Below are 25,129 nucleotides of genomic sequence, written 5' to 3'. Positions count from 1 at the left end.
GCTAATGAACTCTGGCTCAGAGTTCTTCAGGCAATCAATACTGACTACTTACATGGTCACTATGAACATGATATAATCCACCAGGTCCCACATTAAGCAGTTACAACACATCATTTGGTCCTGCATCTCCATTTTAAATACTTAGTACTTAATTTGTTTTAAAGGTTTGCAACTTTTTTTTTGCTTGTAATTTGTAAATATTTCTCCCATTTACATTCAATCTGAATGTGAGCTATAATAGATAGTTAGATTACCAATGAACAGGTTTTCTTGTGATGTCACTTTTTTTTGTGCTGGCCCCCTAAGCTTGGGCTTCAAATTTTCTTGTTAAAGAAAACCTTTTAAACTAAGAGCAAAAAAAGCACCTCTTCCCCTCTCACTTAATTCCCATGCTGTATCCAAAACCCAAATTATATTCTCATTCGGGCTGTGTCTCACTCCTGATATGGTGTCTCCTTCCTGACCATACGAAGTTTCCTAATCACGCACTTTCACAGGCCTTCTGTTAAAGCGAGGTGAATTAATTCACACTAGTTAAACTTCATGAGAGGGTGGTGATTTATGATCATGAAGTCTGAAAGTGGTCTAACGTGTTTCCCAAATCAAAGGGGAAGATGACCAAGTAGTTTCACGTCTGGTTTAAATAAACACTCATAGTTACTCTAGTCATTCTAGTAAGTAATTATGATTAGAATGTGTTTATATTGTCTAAGAACATAACCCGTATTTAACATTCTACCCCATTGTGTCTGAACTCCATATTTGTGTCATTTATGTGTGCTTTCTCAATCTCTTCAAAGATAGACTGAACACTTGGCAAAAGAGTGCCAGACATGAATTCTTATTTTAATTTGTAGTGTGCGAACATACAAAGCACTATGCTACTATCAGATAGCATTGTTTTTGCATCGTAGCATAAAATAATTGAACTACACTTTCATATATCAATGTAATGTCTTGCTTGGCTTAAGCAGATTGCATTTTTAATGATTCCCTGCCTGTTATACTGCTTGGAACCTTAGGAGGACCTCACTGCCTTCAAAAGATTTTGTTTTGAAATTTTGACTTAGTGGCTTTCTTTATCCAAGTTTCTGAAACCTGTTCTCCTTCCTGAAAGAAATAAAGCTCAGGAACACTCTTGGTATGAGATAATAGTCAATTACCAAGACAGGATAATGAATTGTCCATAACTTATATTTGTACAGAAAACAACTTGTACTCATCAACCACCTTATGTCTGATGGGTACTATAAACCCTTTCTTTCCAGTGAAGACTGGTGGGAGGCAACGAAAACTCTGAGTTACTTGTCCATAAGACTAAAAACAATTAGATATAGGAGCAGCTTTAGGCCATTTAGCTCTGCATTCGATCACGACTCATATGTTTCTTAACCCCATTTTCCTGCTTTCTGTCTGTAACTCTTGATCCTCTTATCAATTAAGAAAATATCAAAATCAATATTAGAGTTCACAGAATCAGCAATGCCTTATGCAGAAGGAGGCCATTCAGCCCACTGTGCCTGCACTAAGTAGCAGGATCTCATCATTCAATTATTCTGAAAAACAGGATCTCCACCAATAGTTGGCCAGTGGGAACATTTTCTACATGTGATATTCCTCTGGATCCTACATATATAGACTTTCCCAGCCTTGGATTCTTCCTATCCACCTTCCAACACAAAACTTTCACAAGACAGTTGACAAAGTAAAGTTGTCACATTTGTTGCATAAAAGGAGAACCTCTGGGTTGTATCATTTTCCACTATTTCTCAATTAACCTGCAGAATTGAAATGAAGGCCAACCATTAAAATTTACCCGTGTTATATCTCTCCATTGAAAACTGGTCAGAAGAGAGGTATCTCATCAGAAATTTACATAAAATTTAAATCCAGATCCAGGTGGGATTTTCTTTTACTTATTCACTTTTTTTTTCACAATCGAATACTTAAAACTGATGACTTTCCTCACTGCCTCCTCAAAATTTGTGTAGAAATTGGGTTTTAAGCTCCTAAAATGCAACTTATCTACAAGACAATTTAAAAATAAAATTGAGGTTTACTGTAACTGAAATTACTTGAACAGAGTCATTTTGGCATTTGTAAATAACATTGATACTTTCAGATTTTGTAATATGAAAGATAAGATTTAACAAATTTGAGAAGTATTCAAATGGTTAAGAAGTTGTTCAATCTTTTGCAAAATCCTTTCAAAAGTTTGATGATTTGCTGCTTCACGTTCTAAAAGTTCCTTTTCTGTGTGGATGTTCCTCTCTTTCTCCTTAAGCATTTGTTTTCCGTATACAACAATGTCTTTTAGCTTGTTTTGTATTAGTTTGGAGTCTTTCCCTGAGTTAGGATCTGTGTTGAGAATTAGAAATGATTATTTTCAGTTTGAACATACCATTGTTTCAACTGTGCGTAATGAATCATTTGTGTACAATAGAGAGAGGAAAGTGATGAGGGATTGATCATAGACCAGTTATCTGAGCAGGGATGCACCAGCACCAGCAATAGATATCCAAAATCTCCCAAGAGCCAAACTCTGACCAGATGGGTAAATCTGCCAATTACAGTGACATGACAGATATGTATAAGACTAATAAACAGCCATCAGCCAGGAAAGGGGTATAGGAAGGATGTGGTTGGACTGGAGTGGGTGTTGAAGGGATTCACTGGGATGTTGTAGGCTGAAGTAATTCAGCTATGAAGAGAAATTAGGTAGGCTGAAGTTGGTTTCCTTACAGCACAGAAAGCTGAGTGGGACCTGATTGAGGTGAACAAAGTTCTGAGGAGTATAGATGGGTCGATAGGAGAAACATTTCCTTTAGCACAAAGGTCACGGCACAATGTTAAGGTCAGGAACAGGAGGTTTAGAGAAGATTTGAAGTAATCCTCATTCACTTGAAGGTGCTGGGTGTCAGGAACTCACTGCCTGAAAAAGTGATAGAGACAGGAACCCTCAAAATATTTAAGGACCATTTAGATGAGCACTTGAAACAGTACACCAATGCAAAGCTACAATAGGATTATACTGGATAGATGGTTGATGACTGGTGCAAGTATGATGGGCCAAAGGGCCTTTCTCCATGCTGTATGACATATTCTAGGCATAAAAAGACTGTCTGTTCTCTGCATCTAACATTCTAGAAGTATCAACAGATATTTGAGTGCTGACAACAAAATTCTGCTAATAAATAAAAACTGCACAATTAGAATGAAACATGCAACAATCAAAGCCCCAGCATTTAAATATTAGGTTACTGTCTCCAATAATGAACACAAATATATCAATAACAAGGCATCTTGCTGGAAGTTGGTTTGATCCTGAAGGAGTTTGTTTTATCTTCGTCAAATACCATTGTCATTCTACTAGGAGCAGGCATGAAGAGAACATTTTTCTTTTCGCTTCCTCTGCATCCTGACATTTGACTAATAGCATAGGCTGAGCATAGTAGATATACTGCTCCTGTTAAAGAGAAACCAATGCAGTCGTGCATCTCCCTAAATCCCTGGATTTGTAATGGGTGAACTACTGTATTATACTTGGAATCATAAAGTCATAGAGGTCTACAGCACAGAAAAATACCCTTCAGCTCTGCGTACCAGTCAAAAACAATCACCTAACTATGAAAAGGGAGAATAGATTACAAATGCAATTTAGAAAAATGGACTGTAAAAGCTTCTGTAGATACATAAAAAGAAAATGCTTGGCCAAGAATGTGTGTCCATTAAAAACACAGGCAGGCGAATTTATAATGGGGAATAGATAAATGCCAGAGAACCTAAAAAACCAGGGTGGCACAGTGGCTCAGTGGTTAGCACTGCTGCCTCATAGCACCAGGGCCCAATTCCAGCCTTGGGTGACTGTGTGGAGTTTGCACATTCTCCCTGTGTCTGCATGAGTTTACTCTGGTTTCCTCCCACAGTCCAAAGATGTACAGGTTAGGTGAATTGGCCATGCTAAATTGTCCATAGTGCTAGGTGCATTAGTCAGAAGGAAATGGGTTACTCTTCAGAGGGTCGGTATGGACTGGTTGGGCCAAAGGGCCTGTTTCCACCCTGTAGAGAATCTAATCTAATTTAAATGATTACTTTTGCTATTTTCACTAATGAAGATACAAAAGATCTGCCAGAAGTTAGATCCAAGCAATGATGATTAATAAGGATGTAAAGGTAATTAGGATTAGTAAGAAGCGTTTTGGAGAAACTAATGGGGCTGAAGGTTAATAAATCCCCAGAACTTGATCAACTACAGCTCAGAGTGTTGACAGAGGTGATCATTGAGATTTAAGATGTGTTATGGACCGGACCAAACCCCCTCAGAACACTTCAAGAAAGTTGCTAAGACCCTAACTGGGCTTGTTGTTTTATGCAGGTGTAATGCGGATATTCCGGGAGTGATGCAGCTTGCCCAACTACAAAACAGAATTTATGTGCAAGATTGCTGAATGAAACACAAACAAAGTAGAACAGAATACAGAATAACAACCTATCCAAAAATTTAACAGATTATCCCAACTTAATGATGCTGATCCAAATACTTGCAACAATCCCTATAAAATTCCCTTGGCAAAAAAGGAAAAATCAAACACACGGTCCTACTGGAGAGAGAGAGAGAGATGATAGAGGGATTCAGCTTGGAACATCTTCTTCCATGGAGCTGTTTCTTGGACCAGCAGCCTCCAAACTGACTGACTTGCAGCTCTGAACCCAAGCCAAACCAGCGAAAGCTGAGCTGGAGAACTTGCCACTCTCCTTTCATTGTACAAGTGTTTCTTTTGAAACTTAAAAGCTTCCTCAAGTAGATCAACCCCAGATAATTCCAAGGCTGTGTCTTCACGACCTCCTGAGAAAAACCAAGGATAACCTAACCTTGTTAAAGGAGAAGCGTCATCACAGATGCATTGGTAATAATCTGCAAAATTCCACAGATTCTGAAATGATTCCTTCAGATTGGAAGCTTGTAAATATCACTCATCTATTTAGGAAAAGAGTAAAGGACAAAACAGAGAAGGACAGGCTCATCATCCTGAGATCATAGTAAGGAATGTGACTGGAACTTTTCACAAAGGGCATGATAAATAGACATTTGGATAAAAAAATTATCTGACTGGGCATAGCCAGCAGGATTTGTGAAGTGAAAATCATCTTTGTGAAATTGTTGGTGTTTTTTTGAAGATGTTAACAGAATTGTTGAAAGGGAGCCAATCAAGGAGTATCAGGAGGTTGTGAATATTTGTCATTTTCTATTGCAGAGGACGGCGGAAGCTCAGTCTTTGAGTTCATTTAAAATAGAGGCTGATGTATATTTGATTAACAATGGTGTAAATGGTTATCAGTTTTGAAATAATAAATCAGACATGATCGTATTAATTTACATTGGTTTTAAATTGAAACATCATGCTTTCCTCATTCTGACAGAATACATTCTCAACAATGCTCTGCATTTATGGTTAAGAGACTGAAAAGCACATAATATAGATTTCAATATTTCCGGAGTTTATTGGTGAATTTTTACAATCATCAGAACAGCGGTTAGCTACTTAAGCATCTCAATTTCTCCTGCCCCATGGAAGGCTCCACAATCTCAGGAGCAACTGCTACACAAATGCCCTCATGAACCAGCCTACTATTTCCATCTCTGGGCCAAAGTGACTGTGGCAGCCCTAACCTCACTTACCTTGATTTGATGGAAGCTGGCAGGCTGTAATATACCCATTGTAACTAGTTGTGTGAAAAGAAAAACCCGTTTGGTTGAACAATGTCATAGAAGTGTACAGTATGGAAACAGACCCTTATAGAGATATACAGTATGGAAACAGACCCTTCTGTCCAACTCGTTCATGCTGACCAGATATCCTAAAGTAATCTAGTCTCATTTGCCAGCATTTGGTCCATATGCCTTTAAACTGTTCTTATTTATATACCTATCTAGATACCTTTTAAATGTTGTAATTGCACCAATGTCCACCACTTCCTCTAGCAGCTCATTCCATACACACACCACCCTCTGCGCGAAAAAGTTCCCCATTGAGTCCCTTTAAATCATTCCTTTCTCACCCTAAACCTATGCTCCTCTAGTTATGGACTCCCCCAACCCAGGGAAAAGACCTTGTCTATTTTTAAAAACCTTTATAAGGTATCCCTCAGTCTCCGACACTCCAGAGAAAACTACACCAGCCTATTCAGCTGTTCAGCCTCTCCCTATAGCTCAAACCCTCCAACTCTGTTGTAAATCTTTTCTGAATCCTTTCAGGTCCCACAACATCCTCCCGAGAGGAGGGAAACCAAAATTGCACATAATATTCCAAAAGTGACCTCCCAACTCCTGTACTCAATGCTCTGACCAATAAAGGAAGGCATACTAAACATGTTCTTCACTATCCTATCTACCTGAGACTCTACTTTCAAGGAAATTAAGGAAGTAAATCTGTTGTTCTTATCCAGGCTGGACTACATGTAACTCCTGGCCCGCAACAATGTGACTTAAAAGCTTCTGCAGAGGAAATATGAGCAACTAGCAACTGAAAAGCAGACCCAAAAGAAAACAATATCTGGTTTACTAACTGAGCCATGAGTCAAAACGTGTGGTGCTAGAAAAACACAGCCGGTCAGGCAGCATCCAAGGAGCAGGACAGTTGATGTTTCGAGCATAAGCTCAATATCCTGATGAAGAAATGTCGACTCTGCTACTCATCGGACGCTGCCTGACCAGTTGTGCTTTTCCAGCAACACACTTTTCGACTCTGATCTCCAGCATCTGGAGACCTCATTTCTTCTAACTGAGGCATGAGTTAATTAGGACAGGGCCAATATTATAAAAGAGGTAAATATGTGGCTTAATTACGTAACTAGGGCTGTGGATAGGGCTTTAAAGCAAATAAGGAGGGATCAGTTGCATTTAAAATTAGAAAATCAAAGTCAAAGAAGAAGGCATGAGCTCATGCTAGTGATAAAGAATATAAAGAAAGGAAAAGAATGTTAGACCATCAGATCGCACCAAGGATTCATATAAGAATAGAGAAATTTGATAATGGAACAAACTTCAAGGCTTTGCATCTGAATGCTCAAAGTATGTGGAATAAAATTAATGAGTCAACAATCCAAATGACCAACATTTTGATAGCAGTTGCTGAGATGCTGTTACAGGTGACCAGGTTTGGGAATTGAATATTCAAAAGTGTTTCTGAAGGATAAGCAGGAAGGAAAAGGAGTTGGTGTAGCTTTGCCATAAAAAAAAAGATTACTGCTGCAGTGAGAAATGATATTGGCAGTAGAAATCAAGACATACAATCAGTCTGGGTAGAAACAATAAATGTCAAGAGACAAAAGTCCCTTGTGAGAGTAATCTATAGGTCTCCAAATTGTAGTTCCACAGGGGAGTACACTATGAACCAGGAAATACTGGCGACTTGTAAGAAAGGTTTAGCATAATGATGGGAGATTTTTATATGCATATAGCTTAGATTAATCGAATTGATAAAGGTGTCTTGAGTGGAGCTCATTGAATGTTTCCAGAGGTAGTTTCTTGGAACAATAAACTTTGGACTCAACCAAGCAGTCAGTAATTCTGGATTTGGTACTGGGTAATGAGGTGGGAGTAATTAATAATCTCATCATAAATGAACCTTTAAGGAAAAGTGATCATAGTATACGAGAATTTCAAATTCAGTTGGAACTGAAAAATGTGTTGCTAGAAAAGCACAGCAGGTCAGGCAGCATCCAAGGAGCAGGAGAATCGACGTTTCAGGCATAAGCCCTTCTTCAGGAATGATTCCTGAAGAAGGGCTTATGCCCGAAACGTCGATTCTCCTGCTCCTTGGATGCTGCCTGACCTGCTGCGCTTTTCCAGCAACACATTTTTCAGCTCTGATCTCCAGCATCTGTGGTCCTCACTTTCTCCAAATTCAGTTGGAAGCCAAGAAACAAGACTCATAGATTATAATTCTGGAATTCAACGAATTTACTATACAACCACGAGGACAAATCAAGGCAGGAAGACTAAAAGAGAGGAGAATTGATGAGTGGTGGCACGTTAAAGGAGAAACTTAATTGTTCCCAACTGAAATATTTTCCAACAAAGAAGAAAGACTGTAAGGGTGATGGTTGCTTGCGGGGGGAGAGGAGGAGGAGGAGGAGAGAAAACATCACTCCATGGCTTAGCAAGGAAGCTAAAGACAATATAAAGATGAAAACTAAGGCATGTCACATTGAAAATGCAAGTGGCAGGCTCAAAGATTGGAAAACTTTTATAGATCAACACTTTTAGCCACAAAAGTAATAAAATGAGCAAAAGTAAATTATGAAAGAAAACTAATGCAAGCTATCAAAACTAATAGTGAAATCTTCTACAACTATATGAAAGCTAATGTGCCTGATTTGGAGGATGAAATGGGGGGTGGGGGGGTCAATATGGCAAACACAGAATGGGTAAAATCACTTAATCAACATTTGGTTTGATTTTTCACAGAGAAGGCATTAATATTATCCTAATAGTAACAACTAACTCAAATTAGAGAAAGGGAGGAACTTAGAACAATATAAGGGAGGGAAAAAATTCGAAGAAAAGTATTGGGATTAAATGCAGACAAATCCCCAAAGACCTATATCCTACAGTCTTGAAAGAAATAACATCAGAATTGTGAATCCACTGGTTATAGTTTTCCAAAATGCCCTTGATGTGGAAAAGATTTCTATAGTTTGAAAAAAATGCTCATATAATGCCTTTATTGAAAAAGGGAGGGAAGCAGAAAGTAGGAAACCATGGGTCAGCTAGTTTAATATATGCCTTTGGAAAACTGTCAGGATCCATTATGAAGAAAGTAATAACATGGCATTTGGAAAGTTAAAATATAATCCATTAGAGTCAGTTTAGTTTAATGAAGGGTAAAGGTGTTTGCCAATTTGCTAGAGTTCTTTGATGATGTAACAAGTAATGCTGCTAATGAAGTCCTGTAGATGCAATCTATCTGGTTGCCCAGAAGGCATTCGATAACATGCCACACAGATTAATTGCACATGGCAAGATCACATGCAATTCGGGGCAATTCATTAGCTTGGCTGGAGGACTGGCTAATCAAGAAAAATCAGAGAGTTCTGATTTTTTTTTCTGGTTGGCAAGATGGAACTTGTGGGGGTACCACAAAAATCAGTCCCAACCTATTGACAATCTACATTAATGAGTTGGATACAGGGATAGAAAGTCTGATAGCCAAATTTGCAGATGACACTAGAATAGATGGGAAAGTAAATTACAATGAATAGATAAGAAATTTACAAATGGATTATGGATATCAATAAATGCATTGAACTGGACCCCATATACAAACCACTCTGATAAAGAACCAGAAGTATCTGTAAACAGAGACACATAAATACCGTGCAGGACAGACCACCAACGCTTCATCAGAGATGTACTGACAATGTCATCTAGTGAAGTCACAAAATGTGTGCAGAAAATGTCTGTCCTCTCAGTGAACGAAACAAGGACCAGATTATGGATACATTAGATGAACTTTGGCAGATGACATTTAACATGGTGAGTGTGAGGTTATTCATATTGGTTGGTGGAGTAGAAAGGGACTTACTATCTAAATGGAGAGAAACATCAGCATACTAGGTGCAGATAGATCTGGGTGCAATTGTGTATGGCGTTCAGGAAGCGGGGATGCACACACAGGAGATTACAAAAAAGGAAAGTGGAATTTTGGCATTTATTGTGAAATGAAGAGAGTATAAAAACAGGGAAGTATTGCAGCAACTTTACAGTGCATCAGAGAGACAGGACCCAGGACATATCATATAATTTTGTTCATTTGAAGAAGGATGCAGTTGCAATGGAGGCATTTCAGATAAGGATCACAAGCTTGATTCTAGATATGAGGGGATTGTTATATGAAGAAAGATTGTGGAGGCAATGCCAATACTCTCTAGAGTTTAGATGAATTAGAGGAGATCCAATTGACATAGATATCATGCTAAAGGGATTGACAAAATAGATGTAGAGAGGATGTCTCCCTATAATGGGCAATCTAGAATGGGATATCATGGTTTTAGGATTAAAAATTGCAGTCTGAAAACGAAGAGAAATTACTTCTCTCAAAGCGTCATGAATCTGTGGAATATACTGCTCAAGAGTGCGGGTACTGGGACATTGACTAAAGTTAATGTCAATGAGGAGAAAGACAAATTTTCAATGAGTCATGGGCTGAAGTCTTATGGAGAATGGGCAGGAAAATGGATTTGAGGCTGAGATGAGATCAACTATGATTGTTTCGAATGGTAGGGCAGTACTGAATTGCCTCCTCGTTCCTGCACCTCATTCTTACGTCCTCATGCCTTGGGTACAATTAAGGATAAGCAATAAATGCTGGCCTAGCCAGCAAAGCCCACATCCCATGAACAAGTAAATTTGAATAGATTTATCACTCTAAGAATCAACCTAATTACTGCATGCAGTCAACTGCAGGCTCTAAAGCTAGTATTCCTCAAAAGGTCTAATTAATTCCTTTCTCGCTGATTTGTTCAGTTGGCAGAGGAAAGCATGTGTCGTGCTCTCATAATTATGCTGGAGATGTTTCATATCTAAAAGGCTGCCTAACTGCTATCTATTCTCTGGGATATCTAAGGTGATCCTGATTATAATCTGAAGGCAAAGTTACTGTGGTCTCAAATGTTTGTTCTCATATTTGAGAGAGACAACTGGTGGTGAGTTTAACCTGAGGACATTGCGATTCAGGTGAGGGGTGTTTGAGAAGGCAGGACTTCCATGGTGATCTCAGTTGTAGTAGGAATTGAACCCATGCTGTTGGGGTCACTCTGCATCACAAACTAGCCAACTGAGCTAACCGACCCACAAAGGTAAAGTTGCCATCGTCCTAGAGCACCAATGGGTTGACATCTCAGTACAGAGAGAAAGAGACAGCTGTTAGTGGTTCAACCTCAAGGTCCCCATGCCCCTCACGAGAATTGAGGTTGAGAAGGTAGAACATTTATGCTAACTCCTATCAGTATGAGAATTGAACCTGTATTCTTGCCATCACTTTGTATTACAAACCAGACTTCCAGCAGACCTGTGAATAGCATTAGAGGGTAACTATTGAAACGACAATTTATTTCACTGTTCACTATCCTTTACATGCTAGTGTATATTTCAATAAGATATCTCTTTGCTTGTCACCTTCATGTAACATCCACTAAAAATGAGCTTAGGCTGTGCTGCAGATAACAACATTTTGCTTCCAATATTGTAGCTGTGATGTAACAATGTGAAATTTGCAAGTTTTAACATTGCCTCCCTTGTTTTCAGATAACTGCCCTCAGTGCTTAAGAGTCATCACAGAGCAGCTGATAGTAATTACATTGATCCTGAAATCATCTTTACCTTTTCCCAAGGGACACTATTGCTCTAACAGTTGCAGGAGTAAAGGGGACACTTTGCAGTGCACCCTGACATATGCCAGGCATAGCAAATACAGTCATCCAGCCAGAGACACTCCAGCAGCTTCCTCATAGCCTGAATTGGCAATGGGAGAAATGATCTGTAAACAACGTGCTGGGAAATGTGGTTCTCAGGGATTTCAGGTCTACAGATTAAGATCAAACCCCTTTATTCTTTGGTGAAACATTGGCAATATTTTTGATCTGAAAACTAAACACTGGATACAGGGACTCTTCTGGTGGCTCAATTTGCAAACCTCCAGTGCCGAACCTTCCTGTGCCTCTTGGTTAGGGAGAGTAGGGGAGTGGATGACATCATCTTCTTGGCGGTATTTCTTACTGCAGTCTATTGCAGGGAAGCTCAGCATCATTTTCAGTTTTGAGACTGCAATACAGACAGCAATGGTGAGGAGACCTGGGGAGAATCAACCTCTACAGTGCAGGTTCAGTGCAAGGAGTTGCCAGGTTGCTATGAGGTGACCTCTCACAAGCAGGAGGAAGCAGACAATCTCTCTAAACTAACACCGCAAGTTAACAACAGGAATGTGTTCCTCCTCACCTGCAGGCAGTGCAATGAGGATGTGGGCTCTCAGGGATACCAGGAAAGGTGAGGTTATGTAACACTGGCAGGAGTCAAGCAGCATACTTTGGCCTTCCCAACATTTATCAGTTTGCCTTAGGAATAAAATCCTGTCCCAGATCCACTCATTGCCCTCTCTGCAGCTCCTTCACATATTCATCGGAGGACAAAACCTATTGGTGCCATTCCCTTGTGTCTTATTTGTGATCTTAGTGACTTTAATGGTCTGCTCAGATGAGCACCAGGCTTTCCCAGACTCACTCCAAAACCCCCCCATTAGAAAGACGAAATAAGGTGGGGGCAGGTTGAGATATGGAACCCACAGGTTTTCAGTAATTTTCTCAGTGCAACATATTCCACATTCCGCAGCCTTGGGGAAACAGCTCACATGGGATACAATTCTAATCACTTTCTCATTTCATTCTGTCATGAGATTAACAAAGTGGTTGCTTACCAACTTCACAGGCAGGTTCTGGATAAAAATGCCCATTTTCTTGACATGTACTTCTCCCGTCAGCAACTGGTTTAAAGCCAGGTTTGCAATTGTAAGTGATTTCATCATCCATGTGATATACATGACGTTGTGACGTTATTTGGCCAATGTTTAAATACCTGTTTACTGTACAAGTAACTGCAACAGAGCAATGTGTTAGTCTTTACTTGAAAGCTGCTTGTTGTGTGCAATGACATTGTTATTTCAGGAGAAAAAATTATTTTCTGAATTGATAGACTTTGCTTTTTGAGAAGTTACATATCCAGCAAATCAATTGAATTAATCTTGGCTTTAAATTGAAACATCAAGCTGTTCGCATTCTGACAAAAAGCATTTGCAACAATACTCTGCATTTATGGTTAAGTGATTGAATTTCATGACCAGCACAATATCGATAATATTTACTGACAGATATCAACATTTATGACTGACTGGTGATTTGCTGTGATCATCAGAATAGCTGCCAGCGACTGTAGTTGGAAAGAGGTTAATTGTAGCCCACCATATCCAATCTCTCTTCAAATCTAAATACTTTCCAGTCCAGGTAACATCTTGGTAAACCTGCACTGCACCCTCTCCAGTGCAATCCTATCCCTGCTATGTGGATTTCAGAACCGCACAAAATATTCTAGCTGCAGCCTAACTAATGTTTTATATCGTTCCAACATAACCTTCCCCCTCTTTTAATTCAATTTCCTTGGTTGATAAAGTAATGTGTCTCATATACTTTCTTAACCGCTTCATCTATTCCGCATTCCATACAGCCAGAGATATAGCTCCCTCACCACGCCTATCAGCATTCCCCAGAGACCATTCCCACCATTACTCCTGCATTAGGTCCAAACACTCCACCAACCCACCCTCCACTTTCTGGTACATTCCATTGTCACTGCAACAGGTGTAAAACCTGTGCCCACATCTCCCAACTCACCTGTGTCTAAGTCCCCAAAGGATACTTCAACTTCTGGCAGAGATTTTCCTGTACATCCAAACACCTCATCTACTGTGCCCATTGTTCTCGATGTGATCTCCTCTACATGGGGAGACAGCATGCCAAACTGCAAATATTTCAGGGAACATCTCTGGGACACACGCACCAAACAGCACTACTGCCCTGTGGCCAATCATTTCAACACCCCCTCCCACTCTGCCAAAGACATGCAAGTCCTGGGTCTCTTCCACCACCAAATCCAAGCCACCCGATGCCTGATAGAAGAACACCTCATCTTGTGCCTTGGGACCATCCAACCACATGGCACCAATAGCAATTTCAGCAGGTTCCTCATTTCCTCTCCACCCCACCTCATCCCAAATCCAACTCTCCAACTCAGCGCTGCCCTCTTGAACTGTCATACGTGTCCATCTTCCTTCCTACCTATCCACTCCACCTTCCCCTTAGACCCATCACAATCACCCCTACCTCCATCTTCCTACGGTCTTCCCAGCAACCTTCCCCCAGCCCAGCTCCACCTTCCTATTTATCTCTCAGCCCCTTCCTCTCCACATTCCTGATGAAGTGCTTGTGCACAAAATGTTGATTCTCCTGCTCCTCAGATGCTACCTGATCTGCTCTGCTTTTACGCCAGAATTTTCAACACTTAATGTATCCATCCCACTACCTAGAGGGACTGGTGGATGTGCACACCAAGGTCCTTCAGATCTTCATGGCATGCCAAGCTCCTAATGCTCACTGTGCATTCCCTTGCCTTGTTTGGCCGGACCAAGGGCATCACCTCACACTGATTAAAATTGAATGCCATTTGTCACTTATCACCTCATCTGACTAACACTTCTCCATGCTACTGACCTTAAATACTGGGCACGAAATCTTGAAACTCCAGCTCATGCTTTGGGGAAATGCGTTAAAACCCACCACAGCCGAATGATGAAATTTGAATTTAATTAAACAGCAAGTTCCATTATTAGGCAAAGGATGGGAAAGTAAGTTGCAAAGGGAAAAATAAGTAATTTACAAGTGGATATGGATAGGATAGAAGAATGGGCCCAACTCTTCAGATGGAGTTGAACATTGGTGTTAGGTGATCCATTTTGACCGGTGGAATAGAAAGGCAACTTATTACCCAAAAGAGGAAAAACTTCAGAATGTTTTGGTGTGGATAGATCTGGGTGCCCTTGTGTATGAATTGTAGGAAACTAATATGCAGGTTGTCAGGAAGAAAGATGAAATGTTGGCATTTCTTTGTTAAATGAATACAACATAAAAGTAGAAATGTGTTACAGCAACTGTACAAGGCATCAGAGAGACTGTACCTGGAGCATTTCATACAATTTTGTTTTCCTTATTTGAAGAGAGGTGTAATTGCATTGGAGGTAGCTCAGTGGAGGTTCACTCGCTTGATTCCAGACATGGGGGGATTGTTGCATGAAGAGTGCTTGAGAAGGTTATGCCTGTACTCTCTGGAGTTGAAGTGAATTAGAGTAGATCAAATTCACAGAGACACAATGGTAAAGGGCATTGAAAATTAGATGCAGAGAGGATGTCTTCATATGTAGTGAAATCTAGAACGAGGGGACATGGTTTCAGGATAGAGATTGCAGTCTTAAAACAGAAATAAAGGGAAATTACTTATTTTAAAGGGTCATGAATTTCTGGAATGAACTGCTCCAGAGTGTGGTGGATGCTGGGACAGTGACTAAATTTAAGAAGGATATTGATTTTTTACTGAGTCAAGGGCTGAAGTATTATGGAGGGTGTGCAGGGTAGAAGACTTGAGACTGTGATGAAATCAACTATGATTACATTGAATGACAGAGTAGCCTTGAATTGCCAACTCATGCTCCTCGTTCTTAGTTCCTTATGGTCTCATGCCCTCTGTACGATTAAGGATGAGCAATAAATGGTGGCCCTGCCAGTAAAGCCCACATCTCATGGACAAGTAAATTGAAAGAAATTTCTTACCCTGAGAATAGTCAACCTAAATAGTCCATCTAGTAAACTGCAGGCTCAAAAACTGATATTCCTCAAGAAGTCCAATATTAATTCCTTTCTAGTGCAACTATTCAGTTGGCAGAGGAAGGCACATGTCCCACCTTCATAATTATGCTGGAGATGTTTGTTATCTAAAAGGCTGCTCAATGGAATCTTATTCTCTATGATCGCTAAGTTGATGCCGATTATAATAAGGGAAGACTCAGAGTAGAGAATTGTATCTAATTCCTCTTGACAGTGTTCTGGACTGTCATATCAATAAAGCTTTACTAACTGTCCTCTTGATGGCTCAGGACTAAACCTATTACAACAGTGTGACTTTGTGACTGCATTTTTTACCATCATCGAATTTCAAACTAACATGTACAAACGTCTAAATGCTTGGGCACTTTAATCAAAAGGTAAACTTATCGTAATCTCAAATGTTTGCTCTCACATGTGTGAGAGACAGCCGGTGACGAGATTAACCTGAAGACACCACAATTCAGGTGAGGGGTGAAGTTGTGAAGGCAGGATCTTCATGGTGCCCTCAGTTGAAGTCGGAATTGAAACCGAGCTGCCTGAATCACTGCTTCACAAAGCTGCCAATGAGCGAACTGAGCTAACTGACCCACAATGATAAAGTTGCTGTAGTCCCAGAGCACCATTGAGTTGCTTTCTCTATAGAAAGAGAGAGACAACTGGTGGTGATTCAAGCTGAAGATCACCATGTCTCAAATGAGGAGTGAGGCTGAGCAGTTAGGACCTTCATGGTAACCTCAGTTGGTATGGGAATTGAAACTGTTCTCTTGGCATTACTGCATCACAAACCAGACATTTAGCAGAATTGTGAACAGCATTATTGGGTAACTAAATAAAAAGGCAATTTATTTCAATCATCAACATCTTTACATGCCAGTGTATATTCCAATAAGATTGCTCTTTGCCTGTCTCCTCTGTGTAACACCCTATAAAAATGAACTTAGTTCTGCTATTGATGACAATATTTTGTTCCCAATATTATATCCAAGATGCAACAAATGTGAAATGTGCAACCTTTAACCCTACCTCCGTTCTATTCAGTCACTGCCCTCATTGATTAACAGCAGTAACTGGGCAGCTTGCTCGCAATTGTTTTGACACTGAAAGTGTCTTTGTTTTTTTCCCCAAGGGAAACCAATGGGTGTTGAATGAATGCAAGTCTAAACAGGTCACAGTTCTCTCTCCACTGACATTTGGCAGGCACAGAACTCACGTTCATCCAGCCAGAGACATTCCAGTACAGTGTCGCAGCTTCCTCACCACCTGGATTGGCAGTGGGAGAATTGCTCTGTGAACAGCAAGCCAGGAATGTGGTTCTCAGGGATTTCAGGTTTACAAAGTAAAATCAAACCCTTTATTCTTTGGCAAAACATTGGCAATATTTTTGATTGGGAATCTAAATGTTGGAAAATGGGATTGTGTTGGTTTCTCAATTTGGAAAACGCCAATGCCGAGACTACCTCTGCCTTTTTCAATTGGTTGGATAGGGACAGTCGGGAAGTGGATGATATCCACTTCTTGTCATTTCTGCTTCAGGTGATTGCAGCCTGTTGCAGGGAAGCTCAGCACCATTTTCAGTTTTGAGACCGCAATACAGACATCAATGGTGAGGAGACCTGAGGCGAATCAGCCTTAAAACTATAGGTTCTGTGCATGGAGCTGCCAGGATACGATGAGGTGATCTCTCACAAGCACAAGCAAGCAGACAATCTCCCTAAGCTAACACAGACAGATGGAGACAGCCGAAAAGTCATCAGCAAGAATGTGTTCCTCCTCACCTGCAGGCAATGCAATGAGGATGTCGGACCTGAGGGAGGCCAGAAACGTTGAGCTATGTAACACTGGCAGATGTCAAGCAACATTATTAGGCCTTCTCAACATTTATCAGTATGTCTTAGGAATAAGATCTTGTCCCAGATCCACTCATTTCCCTCTCTGCAGCTCCCTCACATCCTCAACGGAGAACACAATCTCTTGGTGCCAAAGCTTTGTTTCTTATTTGTGATCTTAGTGACTTTAATGGTCTGCTCAGCTGAGCTCCAGGCTTTCCAATACTCTCTCCAAACCCACCCATGAGAAAGATGAAACAAGGTGGGGCAGGTTGAGATATGGAACCCACAGGTTTTCAGTAATTTTCTCAGTGCAACACATTCCACATTCTGTAGCCTTGGGGAAAATGCTCACATGGGATACAATTCTAATCACTTTCTCAATTCATTCTGTCATGAGATTAACAAAGTGGTTGCTTACCAATTACACATGCAGGTTCTGGATAAAAACGCCCATTTTCTTGACATGTACTTCTTCTGTCAGCAACTGGTTTAAACCTACGATTGCATTTGTAATAGATTGCATCATCCACGTAATATACATGACGTCGTGACGTTACTTGGCCATTGTTTAAATACCTGATTACTGTACAAGTAACTGCAACAGAGCAATGCGTTAGTCTTTATTTGAAAACTGCCCGTTGTGAGCAATGACATTGTTATTTCAGGTGAAACGATTGTTTTTGAATTGATATATTTTGGTTTTTGAAAATTTTCATACCAGCAAATCAATTGAATTAATCTTGGTTTTAAATTGAAACATCATGCTGTTTGCATTCTGACAGAATGCATTCTCGACAGTGCTCTACATTTATGGTTAAGTGATTGATTTCCATGACCAGCACAATATCAATAATATTTACTGACTGATAATATTTCTGACTTACTGGTGATTTGTTGTGATCATCAGAATAGGAGTCAGCTACTGTAGTTGGAAAAAGGTTAATTGTAGCCCACCATTTCCAATCTCTCTTTATATCTAAATACTTTCCAGTCCAGGCAACATCTTGGTAAATCTCCACTGCACCCTCTCCTGTGTAACCTGCTTAAAGTGGATTGCTGAACTGCACACAATTCTCTAGCTGTGCCCTAACCAATGTTTTATACCAGTCCAGCATAGCCCTTCTAGTCTCTTACCTCTATGCCTTGGCTAATAAAGTCATGAGTCTCATATAACTTCTTAAATACTTTATCTATCCATTCCACTACCTAAAGGTGGATGTGCACACCAAGGTCCCTCGGATCCTCAGTGCTCGCCAGGGTCCTAACATTCATTGTGTATTCCCTTGCATTGTTTGGCTAGACCAAGGACATCAGCTCACTGACTGAATTCCATTTGTCACTTATCAGCTCATCTGACTAACACTTCTCCATCCTACTGTATCTTAAACACTGGGCAAGTAACCTTGAAACTCCAGCTAATGCTTTGGGGATGTGGGTCCAAAACCACCACAGCATTCAATTAAACAGGAAATTCTATTATTAGGCAAATGGTGGGAAAGTAAGTAACAATGGAAAAAGTAAGTAATTTACAAGTGAATATGATTAGGATAGATAAATGGGCCCAACTTTAGTAGATGAAGTTTAACATTGGTGTTAGGTGATCCATGCTGTTTGGAGGAAGCGAAAGGCAACTTATTATCTAAAAGGTGAGAAACTTCAGAATGCTTTGGTGTAGTTAGTTCTGGGTGCCCTTGTGTATGAATTGCAGGAAACTAATATGCAGGTACAGGAGCTTGTCAGGAAGGAAGATGAAATGTTGGCATTCATTGTTAAATGAATGGAGTATAAAAGTAGGAACGTGTTACAGCAACTATTACAAGGTATCAGAAAGACTGCACCTGGAGTATTTCATACAATTTTGTTTCCCTTATTTGAAGAAGCATGTAAGTGTATTTGCATTGGAGGTAGTTCAGAGAAGGTTCACTCACTTGATTCCACACATGAGGGAATTGTTATGTGAAGAGAGATTGAGAAGGTTATGCCTGTACTCTATGGAGTTGAAACGAATTAGAGGAGATCTAATTAACAGAGGCACAATGGTAAAGGGCATTGAAAATTAGATGTGGACAGGACGTCTCCCCATATGGGGAAATCTACAACGAGAGGTCATGGTTTTAGGATAAAGATTGCAGATTTAAATTTGAAACAATGAGAAATTACTTTTCTCATAGGGTCATGAATCTCTGGTATTAACTATTCCAAATTGTGGTGGATACTGGGACGGAGAGTAAATTCAAGAAGGAGACTGATAGATTTTCAATGAGTCATGGGCTGAAGGGTTATGGAGAGTGGGCTGGAAAGTGGAGTTGTGGCTGAGGTGAAATCAATTATGATTGTATTGAATAGCGGAGCAGTCTTGAATTGCATCTCCTGCTCGTCATTCTTACGTTCTCATGCCCTTTGTACAATCAAGGATTAGCAATAAATGATGGCCTAGTCAGCAATGCCCACATCCAATGGACAAGTAAATTTGAATAAATGTATCACCCTGAGAATAATCAACTGAAATAGTCCATCTAGTGAACTGCAGCCTCCAAAACTGATACTCAACAAAAAAATCCAATTATTTCCTTTCTAAGTAATCAATCCAGTTGGCAGAGGAAGGCATGTGTCATACCCTCATAATTATGATGGAGATGTTTCTTACCTAAAATACAGTCTAACTGCAGCCTATTCTCTATGATAACTAAGGGGATACTGGTTGTAATAAGAGAATACTCAGAGCAAGAACTACATGTAATCTCCCTTGCTAGTGTTCTGGTTGCCATACCCATAAAGCTTTACAACCTGTCTTCTTGATGGCTCAGAAGTAAATCTATTACAATAATGTGATTATGTGACTGTATTTTTTTATTATCATCAAATTTCAGACTAGCAAGTGCAAATGCATAGGCACTTTAATCTAAAGGTAGAGTTATCGTAATCTCAAATGTTTGCTCTCATGTTTGAGAGAAACAACTGGTGGCGAGTTTAACCTGAGGACACTGCAATTTGTGTGAAGTTGTGAAGGCAGAACCTTTATGATAACCTCAGTTGGAGTAAGAATTGAACCCATGCTGATGATGTCACTCTGTATCACAAACTGGCCAACTAGTGAACTAAGCTAAACAACCCACAAAAATAAAGTTGCTGTAGTCCCAGAGCATCAGGTTGCTGTCTCAGCAGAAAAAGAGAGACGATTGGTGGTGGTTCAACCTCAAGGTCCCCATGCCTCAGATGAGGAGCGAGGTTGAGAAGATAGAACCTTCACAAAATCCGCAGTCAGTAAGGGACTTGAACCTGTGGTCTTGGCATCACTTTGCATTACAAACCAGCTGACCTGTGAACAGCATTAGAGGGTAACTGAATGAAAAGGCATAAAGAAAGAAGTTTGTTTCATTCTTCAACATTGTTTACGTGCTAAGGTATAGTCCAATAGGATGTCTCTTTGCCTGTCAGCTCTATGTGGTTAGGGTTTGGTGATGGTGGAGGCCCAGGACCTGCATGTCCTTGGGGAATGGGAGGGGGAGTTGAAGTGTTCAGCTTCGGGGAGGTGGGGTTGGTTGGTGCGGGTGTCAACAATACGAAAGTTGGCGTCCAGTCTCCCCAATGTAGAACAGACCATATCGGGTGTAAAAGATACAGTAGATGGCGTGTGTGGTAGTACATGTAAATTTCTGTCGGATGGGGAAGGAACCTTTGGGGCCTTGGACTGAGGTGCGGGGGGGAAGGTGTGGGCACAGGTTTTGCACTTCCAGTGGTGGCAGAGGAAGGTGCGGCAGTGGGGTTGGGCAGGTGAGGGGTTTGGATCTGACAATGGAGTCGAGGAGGGAATGGTCTCTCTGAAATGCAGACAGGGTTGGGGAGGGATTCTACCCCTGCGATTGGAGGTGTGGCATTCAATGGCTGAGTTGGGGGAAGTGGAAGAGATGTGCTGAAGGGGCTGAAGGGCATTGTTGACCACTTGGGAAGGGAAATTGTGGTCTTTGAAGGAGGCCATCTGGTATGTTCTGTGGTGGAATAGGTCATCCTGGGAGCAGATATGGCAGAGAAAGAAGAATTGGGAATAAGGGATGGCATTTTTACAGGGGAGGTGGGAGGAGGTGTAGTCCCGGTAGCTGTGGGAATCAGTGGGTTTGTAGTAAATGTCCGTGTTTAGCCGGTCGCCGGAGATGGAGATGGAGCAGTCCTGTAAGGGGAGGGAGGTGTCCGAGATGGTGCAGGTGAAATTAAGGTCAGGTTGGAAGGTGTTTGTGAAGTTGATGAACTGTTCAACCTTTTTGTGGGAGCTCAACGTATTGCCAATACATTCATCAATGTAGCGGAGGAAGAGGTGGGGAATGGTGCCGGTGTAGCTGCGCAAGATGGACAGTTCCACATACCCGACGAAGAGGCAGGCATAGCTGGGGCCCATTTGGGTGCCCATGGCTACACCTTTGATTTGGAGGAAGTGGGAGGATTGGAAGGAGAAGTTGTTGAGGTTGAGGACCAGTTTAGCCAGGTGAATGATAGAGTCAGCTTGATTGGGAATCTAAATGTAGGAAAAGGGGACTTTGTTGATGCGTCAGTTTGGAAAACCCCAATGCTGAGCCTACCTTTGCTTTTGGTTGGACAGGGAGAGTTGGGAAATAGATGACATCCCCTTCTTGTCTGTATTTCTGCTTCAGGGGACCACAGCCTGTTGCAGGGAAGCTCAGCAGCATTTTCAGTTTTGTGACCACAATACAGGCAGCAATGGTGAGGAGACCCTGGGCAGAATCAGCCTCTAAACTGCAAGTTCAGTGCATGGAGCTGCCAGGATGCTATGAGTGATCTCTCACAAGCATGAGGAAGCAGACAGTCTTTCCAAGCTAACACAGATGGGTGGGGGTAGCCAAAAAGTCAGCAATGGGAATGTGCTCCTTCTCACCTGGTAGAAGTGCAGTTAGGATGTTGGACCTCAGGGGGCCAAGAAAGATGAGCTATGTTACACTGTCAGGTGTCATGCATATGTCTGATCTCGTGCTCCCACCAGGAGCTTGAACAGTTCGTTCACTACGCCAAACCTTCCACCCTGATTTCAAAATCATCTAGTCCATCTCCGACACCTCCCTCCCCTTCCTACATCTCTCTGTCTCCATTTCCAGTGACCGACTACACTCCAACATTTACTACAAACCCATTGATTCCCACAGCTACCTTGACTACGCATCCTCACCTCCGTAAAAACCAGATCCCCCTACTCCCAATTCCTTTGCCTCCACCATATCTGTTCTCAGGATGAACATTTCTACTCCATATCATCCCAGACATCTAGGAGAAAGTGAGGACTGCAGATGCTGGAGATCAGAGCTGAAAAATGTATTGCTGGAAAAGTGTAGCAGGTCAGGCAGCATCCAAGAAGCAGGAGAATCGACGTTTCGGGCATAAGCCTTTCTTCAGGAATGAAGGGCCTATGCCCGAAACGTCGATTCTCCTGCTCCTTGGATGCTGCCTGACCTGCTGTGCTTTTCCAGCAACACATCCCAGACATCTGCCTACATTAAGGACCGTAATTCCCAGATCTAACCCTCTGACTCACATCTGTCCTCTTGACCTGACCTACCTGTCCATCTTTCTTCCCACCTATCCGCTCCATCCTTCCCACCAACCTATCACTATCACGTCCTACCTTTGTCCACCTATCGCCTACCTTTCCCTCTGCCCCACTCCCCCATCTATCTCTCAACCCCCTTCCCCCACCTCAGTCCTGAAGAGGGGTCCTGCCTGAAACATTAACTTTCCTGTTCCTTGGATGCTGCCTGACCAGCTGTGCCTCTTCCAGCGCCATGTCTTATTGGCTCTGTCTTAATTGCCTTCCTAGTGACTTTAATGGTTTTTTTCGGCTCAACTCCAGGCGTTCCCACGTTCACTCGAAACCCACCCATGAGAAAGAGGAAATAAGGTCAGTGCAAGTGAAGATATAGGAACCCAGAGGTTTTCAGTAATCTTCCCAGCACACTGCATTCCACAGCCCAGGGAAATGTCCCACACGGTATACAATTCTAATCACTCTTTCATTTCATATAGGAGATTCACAAAGTGTCTTCTTTCTTTTCTGCATGCACTTCTCTCCTCAGCAACTGGTTTAAAGCCAGTGTTGCATCTGAAATTGATTTGATCATCCATGTAATATTCACGAAACCGTGATGTTATTATGTCAATAAACCCTGACATTACTTTGCTATTCTCCAGATTCTTGGGTGGTGCACAAGTAACTGCAACAAAGCAATGTGTCAGTGCTTACTTGTATAATACTTGTAGTAAGTGATGACATTGTTACTTTGGATTAAAATATTATTCCTCTGTTTATTATTTTCTGAATTGACATAATTTGCTTTCAAGAAAATTATATCTTTCAAGTAAATCAACTACGTTCGCCCTGGTTTTAAATTGAAACATCATGCTGTCCTCATTATGTCATAATGCATTCCCAACAATACACTGGATTTATGTTTAAGAGATTGAATATAGACAGCATAATATAGACAATAAAAACTGACAAATCTCCATATTTCTGGAGTTAATTGGTGAATCGTTACCATCGTCTGAATAGGAGTCAGCTACTCAAACCTCAATTTCTCCTGCCCTCAGTAGGCTCCCCAGTGTCCCTGCCATTGCTGCTACAGAAACATCTGTAATGCCCTCACCAATTGCTCTCCCATTCTCACCTCTTGGTCTGACTGACCATGACAGCCCCAAACTCACTTATCCTGTTCCAGTGGAAGCTATTAAAGTGTAATTAGGGCTTGTATGGTCCAGTGGTAGCATCCCTATCTTTAAGACCTGTTTTGAAGTCCCATCTGTTCCACAGATGTGTCATTGCCTATTGGGACAGGTTGATTAACAGGCTGTTGCGCTAGGCTTGGTGAACTGCCTGCTGTGGCCATTGGATATATTACTGTGCCAAAGAACTTCTAGCCATTCATGTGGTACAATATCTTAAAAGGACCACATCCTGACACTGGGCAGTGATTTGTCTGATTCTCACCAAACCATGTTTATGCCTGTTCAAAGTTACTGTGACTGGATTGCTCCCAGTACTCTGACCTGCCACTGGGGCTAACAGGGAGGGTCAGTGGTATGGTTGCACTGTCATAGTGTCACAGTGGTCTATAGCACAGCTCTCTCAGGTCCATAAAGTCTGTGCCAGTCAAAAACAACTACCTACTATCATATTCCCAGTTTCCAGCAATGGGACTTCCTTTGTATATTTTGGCATTTCAAGTGCACATCTAAATACTTCTTAAATTAGCCTGTGTTTTTAGATCACTTTCCTCTTCTTATATGTTATGAGAGTTTCTGCCTCTACCACCCCTACAGTCAGTGAGTTCCTGATTTCCACCTTCCTCCAGAAGAAATGATCTTTCATCACAACTCGTCTGAACTACTTGCTCCTTGCTTTAAATCTATGCCCCCCTGGCCATTGTTCCATCCACTAACGAACATGTTTCCGTCCTCTCTACCCTGTTTATGCCCCTCAGAATTTCATACATCTCTATTATATCCTCCCTCAGTCATCTCTCCTGTAAGGAAAAACAACCACATTATATGTAATCTTTCTTCATAAATAAAACATACCAGTCCAGGGAACATCTTGGTAAATCTCCACCACACCCTCTCCAGTGCAGTCAAATCCACGCTTTAATGTGGATTCCAGAACAACACACAATATTCTAGCTGCAGACTAACCAATGTTTATATCTTTCCAGCATAACCTTCCCACTCTTAAACGTTATGTCTTGGCTAATAAAGTCACGTATCCCATATACCTAATTAACTACTTTATCTACCTGTCAACATCTTAATGGACCAGT

At 41.2% G+C, this 25,129-nt stretch overlaps 1 protein-coding gene across 1 annotated transcript in view; it reads right to left on the bottom strand.

Annotated features, from left to right (window-relative positions):
* Window positions 1–825: 825 nt before the first annotated feature.
* The window catches only part of LOC140467327 (C4b-binding protein-like), a 65,998-nt gene continuing 41,694 nt past the window's right edge, over window positions 826–25,129 (bottom strand). Inside the window, exons 9-11 of the mRNA XM_072563605.1 lie at window positions 17,734–17,910; window positions 12,474–12,650; window positions 826–2,358 (exon numbers count right to left, since the gene is read on the bottom strand). Of these exons, the coding sequence (XP_072419706.1) occupies window positions 2,147–2,358; window positions 12,474–12,650; window positions 17,734–17,910 (566 nt within the window). The 3' untranslated portion in view covers window positions 826–2,146. The remainder of the gene's footprint in view (window positions 2,359–12,473; window positions 12,651–17,733; window positions 17,911–25,129) is intronic.

This window comes from Chiloscyllium punctatum, chromosome 45 (genome assembly GCF_047496795.1).
Source record: "Chiloscyllium punctatum isolate Juve2018m chromosome 45, sChiPun1.3, whole genome shotgun sequence".
Taxonomy (NCBI): Eukaryota; Metazoa; Chordata; class Chondrichthyes; order Orectolobiformes; family Hemiscylliidae; genus Chiloscyllium; species Chiloscyllium punctatum.
This window is presented reverse-complemented; position numbering and strand designations above follow the sequence as displayed.